The 7117-nt window shown below is 43.4% G+C and overlaps 1 protein-coding gene across 2 annotated transcripts, besides 1 other annotated feature; it reads left to right on the forward strand.

Annotated features, from left to right (window-relative positions):
* The first annotated feature begins 747 nt into the window (after positions 1-747).
* Positions 748-781: a mobile genetic element.
* A 3578-nt stretch (positions 782-4359) lies between these two features.
* On the forward strand, positions 4360-4922 carry Obp47a (Odorant-binding protein 47a; the record flags this gene model as incomplete). 2 transcript variants are annotated; one of them, NM_136788.1, is made up of 2 exons in its annotated part: positions 4360-4413; positions 4479-4922. In NM_136788.1, 2 exons carry the CDS (start codon positions 4360-4362, stop codon positions 4920-4922), a joined length of 498 nt encoding a protein of 165 aa, NP_610632.1. The 2 variants fall into 2 exon arrangements, with proteins under 2 accessions (NP_610632.1, NP_995810.1); NM_206088.1 differs by having other exon boundaries at positions 4494-4922.
* Positions 4923-7117: the final 2195 nt, after the last annotated feature.

Raw genomic sequence — 7117 nt, forward strand, 5'->3', positions numbered from 1 at the left:
AAGTTGTCCGCCCTCGTTCCTTCTAGCGTTCCTTAGCGTTTAAGAACCAAATATTTGGTTGCTTGTTCGGGGGCTTTTAATTAATTGCCAGCCAAGTGTTTGCCGCCTGCTGGCTTATCCCCCATTAAGTCGGTTGTCTAAGCTCTGGCGTCCAGAGTCTTGTTTGCTTAACGTGGCGTACTAGACTCGACTGGGCTAGGCGCACATCAAGTATACGCCACGTTTAATTAGCTGAGCCCAGGCTCAGGAGCCGCCGATCATTTAAAATGGAGCCCTCGGCCCGGGGAACTGTAATCAAATGCAGTGAGGGGTGGCAGGACCACAAGTCCATGCTACGTTTGCGCCTGATTTGGGTGTTTTAAAATTGAATTCCTTGCCTCAATGGAGCGCAAATACAAAAGGCAAAGTTGCCTAGCTGCCGCACAATAAACTAAAAGACAAATACACAAATACAAATTCCGAGCCAAGAAGAGGAAGTTAAATCGCTGCCCGTCCGGCAGCTCCTGCAAATATATACGTATACGAATACCTACAATATATATATATATATATATTTATATAAATAGGCACAGGAAAAGCAACTGCCGACGACGGCGACTGTTGACTGCGCCAGTGTAAATAGCACGGCCAGCGAAATACAATAAAAAATAAATACGAAAAAATAGTCCTGCAGCTCCTCAAGGAACTGCACGAAGGACAAGGAAGACCACTGCAGCAAACACACACAAAACACAATTTCCATTCTTCAAATAGAAATACAAAAAAAAAAAAGGAAAAAAAAAGTAAAACCGAGAGGAGGCTAAGAATAAAACGTTGCGACTGCCAGCGACAGCAGCCAGGATGAAGGGAACAAGGACGAGTACGGGTATCCTGGGGCATGATTTTTGCAGACATGTTGCTTAAAACTTAATTTAGAGCGCCGCTTGCACTGGCCTAACCAACCCCCCTCCCCACCAAAATAAGGCCCGAAACCGAACAGCAAATCAACGGAAAAAAAAACGTCCGGGAAAAAATAAGAAGAGCGGGTAGAAACACGAAATGAGATCAGGGAAAAAAGGAAAAGCTCACATAGAAAATTTGCCAGCGGCGGCCGTTTCAACTAATTTTCGTATATAATTCCGTGGGCCAGACAGGATGCGGAAGTGGTTTGTTGGGTGGCCGGGTGGCCAGGACTATTGCAGCCGGTTTCTTGCCTAGTTGTCAGTGCAGCATCATGTCAGTGTCATTATCAAACAATTCCGAAGAAACCCGCAGGAGTCGGGAGAGTGTGCAGCGTGGTGAAGGCGGCGGCGGAGGCAAGTCCCACATGGTTGGTGGCTAAAATGTCGCTGGCCCCTTCGCCGGAGTCTCAGACAATGCGTGCCACAACTTCATTCCCGACTGTCTCGCTCCGTGTCTCGCCTGTCACATGTCCGCTAGTCGCAGTCGCATTCGCAGTCGAGTCGAGTCCTGTCAGCCTAAACTCTCAAATTGAAAAAATTCCCCATTTTAATACAATTATTTGTTGGCTAAAAAGAAACGATAGCGTAGCTGCTCAAGACGATGCCCAAGAATGGGAAAAACGTATGATGAAAGTCTGCGGTTTGTTATGACTTCTTAAATTTGCAATCTTGAAATAATTATACTTGCTACTCGTAGATTTATAGGTTTAAAAGCTGGAGGGAAGTGGCAGTCTGTAAATGCATATGCTTGTCCGTAGGGTTGTCCGTAGGTTTGTCCGCCTGTCCGTATGAACTTCGAGAATTCGATAGCTATTAAGACATACATTTGCTATCTTTTTAGAGGGATAATCGCAGCTGTGCAAAACGGATTTCCATATACGTATCACCACATCACCTTGTGGTGAATGCTAATAAATTGATTACTTAGTTTGCTGAAAATATGAAATCTCGATAACTGGTCATTCCTCTTAAGCAGACACACTCGTAAGCATAAAAAATCCGTGTGAAGAGCTCCACATTTCTAGGGCTGCGAAATGACTTCTCACAGTTGTTTGCGGAGGATTGACGCGGGGCAAAGGGAGGCAGGGATGAATAGGGGTTCCTGGCGGCCAGATGAAGAGCCCGGAGCACAGGTGAAGGTAACTCTGGGTTCGAGTGTCCTGAGGTCTCGTACTCTTCAAGCGGCTTTGGCACGTTCCATTTGTGCCGCCTAACATTTATTTACTTGGCTGACTGAAATGTCATATTTGCCTTTGGCCCACGTTTACTTCATTCTGATTGTATGTGATTTGCATGCCGACGGGTTGGGAAAATTAAACCGCAAGGATGGAATGGTTGGGGAGCAGAGAAATAAAGAATGAAAGAAGGCCAAATTGTCACAGCGGTGAGAGCATCTCAACTATTTACTTATTTATTTCGCATTGAATGAGAGTTTGCCTGAGAATTTTAGCCAAGTTCCCAGTATTTGCAGCGTTCCTTTCCAATTTGAAATGTGCACTGGCCGGTGACGTGGAATAATGCTGGTATGCCAGCCATCTAACCATCTAACCCTCTAAGCGTTCTGCCATCTATCCTTCCATCCATCCATCCGTCCACCTATCCAGATATCCAGATATCCAGATATCCACATCCTTCTGCTGGCATTTGCTTTTGTTTGCGGCATGCGATTTGTAGATTTTTCAACCCGAAACGCTTTGGCAGTGGACACAGCGGCAAATAATGCATGTCGAGGGGCGGAAGGAAACGAATGCATATGGGTTATAGGATACGGGATATATGGCGGTGTAGAGATTCCGGACAACTGGTCAACAATGTGCCAGTGCATAAGTTTATAAGGCATTATGCAACAAATATGCAACAGAGCCGAGCTCAAAGCCTCGGGTCACATGACCGCTTGCATTCTAAGTTCTTCGCAGGGGGGGTTGGCAAATTTTACGCCAGAGGGCCAAAAGAGTTGGCCAAATCACTCAGCTCCGGCTTGCTGACCGATTTGCATACTCAAGCAGCAGTCCGGGCATCCTTAAGATACGAAGATACAACTTCTCGCCTGCACTCGAAACCGAAATTATTGCCTAGAAATTGGAATTGAAACGAATTTCATTACTAGATATTTTAAATCAGATGCATCTAGTGGGGAAGTAAGGGTACAGAGGCTTTAAGGATTTATATTTAAGATTTATATTTATTCTTATAAATAATTAATTTATAGATACAACTTCATTTTTCCGAGTGCAAACGTCTGCAATCAGTGAGAGTTGAGACTGAGTTTTCCCCTTCATCCGAGACTGCTAATTAAGTGTGTGAATTCCTATCGGGCGGTGTTCTTGTTTTCGTTGTTGTTGTTGTTGTTTTTCTAATGAACCAACTAATTGCATCTAACGGCAAGTGCAAAAGTAATCAAAGTGGCAGGCTCCCAACTGCGAGAGCCCCAGAGTCGGCAAAATGGCAATAATAACGAAACTTTGCTCAAGAATTTTTGGAATGTTGCACAAATATGCGCAAGAATGCAGGAAAATATGTTTGGACCAATGCAAACGTGATTGGCCGTGGGAGGGAGAGAGAGATGGCTAGAATGGGAAAGAGACGGGTAGAGATCGACTGAAGTGGCAGACAGAAGCTCGTTCAAGTTGCTGTTGCTGGCTTATATCAATAATTGCCAAAAGCAAATTGGAAAAGTTATGCGCCTGCAGTTAATGCGACCAGCGGAAATAGTCGCAGTCAAAATGGCGCAACAACCAAACGGAAGTGCCCCAAACGCCCACACCCACACACACACACACACACTTATGTATGAATATCCAAAGTTGTTATTAGTATTTTAGTTTCGGAAAGAGTATGTCCATTTGTTGACTAAGTTCGTGGGGTAATATTCAAACTTTGTGTACGATATTCAAAAATGTGTATAGTTTAGTATTGGTATAGTTAGTTATTTTAAAACACTTTTTCGTTTATATATTCAATTAACTTAGCATAACGAATTCATAGTAGCCCCAAAGACATAATTAAATCATTGATAAATTTACAGTATTTGCTCTTCGGCAATTGAAAGCTGCGGCTTCCCAGACGATTTCTTCTTGTTTTGTTTCAAAATTTTGTTTTGCAACTTGTGTATTTTTTCCTTTTTTGGGTGAGAGGAAAACTTGCTGGCACTCGGGATTTGTTGAAGCAGCTCTTAAGATACTTTTGGTATGCCAATTGGCATTCGGTATCGATTTGGCTTCTGCTTGGCTCGGCTTGGCTTGTTACTCTTCGCTATTGAAACTTGTTCAGGCTTTTGGCCACGGAAACCGCGAATTTCGCTCGCCTCATTGAGTTGATATTCGCAATTAAAATGATTCCCAAGCTGCCACTAATGATCGAAAGATGAGTCTATAAAAGCGGCGCTGCTGGCCAGATAAAAGCATTCGAATTTAACAAAATGAATCGAGTTCTAGTGCTATTGCTGGTGCTTAAAATGTTCGCTTTGAGCGAGGTGAGTTTGGGTTAAAAAAAAAAAAAAACAATGGGATTTGCTTATAAAAGCACATCTTCTGTCAGTCCCGTTTCGCCAAGATAAACATCAATCTGGGACTAACCGTGGCTGATGAATCCCCCAAAACGATCACCGAGGAAATGATTCGCCTGTGCGGAGATCAAACGGATATATCCCTCAGGGAGTTGAACAAGTTGCAAAGGGAGGACTTCTCGGATCCCTCGGAATCGGTCCAGTGTTTCACCCATTGCCTCTACGAGCAAATGGGTCTCATGCACGATGGTGTTTTTGTGGAACGCGATCTATTCGGGCTTCTTTCCGATGTCAGTAATACCGATTACTGGCCAGAACGTCAATGCCACGCGATTCGTGGCAATAACAAATGTGAGACGGCCTACAGGATTCATCAATGCCAACAGCAGTTGAAACAACAGCAACAGAACTTATTGGCCACCAAGGAGGTTGAGGTCACCACCACACCAGCTGGATCCGATGAAACAAAACCTTAGAACTTTGCACAACACTTGGTGGTGGGCTTAAAAATTAGAATATAACTATATGAACATTAAATGAATTAAAAATTTTAATGGAAATTGTTGCGTTAGGAAAAGTCTTGATTGGTGTCTTTACCATTAATTTTAAGAAAGTATGTTGATGAGGTCCTGCTTGGCACGACTCCACTTAGCAAATTGAACATCTTGGACAGCTCCCGATCCAATGCGCCGTTTGATATTTCCATATGGCCAAAGTCGGACACTTGACTCGACGGCGACCATTAGCGTTTGGTGGTGTTCCGATTGGGGATTTTTCCGGCGGCTGCTGCGGTTACTTCGCTTTTCTATGGAAATTTTGCCACTTAATGCCGCCGACGAAGGCAGCAGCATTGTTAGCTAAGCGCAGTTCGTGGTGCACACACAGATGTGTAAATGACGCTAATGCCAGATCGAAGTTGCGAGTTGGCCTCAGACTCCACTTAAGACCACCCAAAACCCAAAGGCCACCCAACACACCCAACATTTTTGCCCACTTGTCTGCGATTTCGAGTGCATTTTGTGCGGCAATTATTTTCTGCTCAATACTCGGCAAACGCGCCACTTGACTTTAAATTGTCGCCAGATGCTCTGTGACCACCACCTGAACTCTCGACTCAGCCTGACTCGACTCGACGCGACTCGATTTTCCATTTCCATTTATTTTGCGGTGCCACGCCCACTTGGCTGCCTTTTAATTTGTTGCCTGCGCCAATTGTTAAGCAAAAGTGGCTAATTTGAAATTCTTTTGAGCGAAGTGCGCACATTTTTGAATGTCAACTTTCCGGCGTCTTCCCGAATGCACTGCACATTTCCACCCCCCACACCCCCCACCACTTTTCCCGCCCTCATTTTCACCCAGAAAAGCGGGCGAGCGGGAAAGCGGGAAAACCGTCCGTCTTTGGTGGCTTTGTCTTTGTCTTTGTGTCACGCGGCATGAAATTGAATTTTCGGTCTGCACCGCCAGCAGAAGCGACAAGTGACAAAAGCCCGGCCAATTGTCGGGTGACCTCCAGCGCCCATGCTCCAAAAAAAAAATAAAAACACACACCACCCACCACCCCCTATTGCCCCCTATCAGGACCACCCTGAAGCCCTGAATTATGCCGGGCGGTTGGGGGCATACCAGCGCCATTTTGACACTCATACAGCGTAATTCGAAATGAATGAAAATTTTCTTTTTGTCTTTTCCGTCGGTTTTTCAGCTGTTGATGCTCTTGTTTTTCCCGCTTTTCCCCCGGCATGCTTTTGTTGTTCTTGGTTTTTCTGCTCTTGAATTTCAATTTACATAAGTCTCGGCATTTCCATCTCTTTGTTCGACTTTCATCTCAACTTTTGCCTACTTTCATTTGCCACTGGCTTCTCGACTCGGCGGAGTCGCTGTTATTGTGGTTAAATGTAAATTTTATTGAATTTAACTCTTTTTGTGTCTGTCTGGCTAAGCGTTAAAGAGGAAATTGCATAATTATGCCCGATCTTGGGGGCAATCCGCAAATGTGCAATCTAAGAAATAAGACAAAAGAAGGAACTGCATACTTCTTTTCTGTATAAACCCGTCGAGTTTTTCCCTGGGCTTACATTTCTTATCCTTTGAAAGGGTTTTAATTGATGAAAGCTTTGGTACGCAATGCTACTTTTTCCAAAGAACACACTCGAAACTATGTATCAAGTTTTGTTTTTAACTAAGCCTTTGTAAAAGTTGAATGTTTTTATATAATCACGTCTGAGGGATTTTCTTTTTTTTTTTGGTCATTTGAGCGATTTTAATTCATCTTGAAAATTGATTTCGCTCATCAGACAAACAGAAGTACAAAAAGTGCAGATGAGATCGCGGTAGCCGAAAAATACATTTATATTGCTACATTTATGGAACATTGCAATCATTAATAAATCAATTAAAATAAATTGGAATTTTGTGCGCTGATGTTGAACAAGAAGAGCATATTTATGCCCCATCAACGGGTAAGTTGACTTCCAAACGCATACTAACTGATAATGAAGTTCGAATTTATTTGCTCAGAACAAATATTTATATATTTTTAGCTTTCACATTTTACTACAATATATAATTTAATATTTATTAACTTTTAACTGAGCTTGCTGTTATTAAAGTTTCGATGGCTTTGCGAGGGTAGTTAAAGTCTCGGTCATTGAGGGCCATGAGCTGTCTTGTT

Source organism: Drosophila melanogaster, chromosome 2R (genome assembly GCF_000001215.4).
Source record: "Drosophila melanogaster chromosome 2R".
NCBI classification, from domain to species: domain Eukaryota; kingdom Metazoa; phylum Arthropoda; class Insecta; order Diptera; family Drosophilidae; genus Drosophila; species Drosophila melanogaster.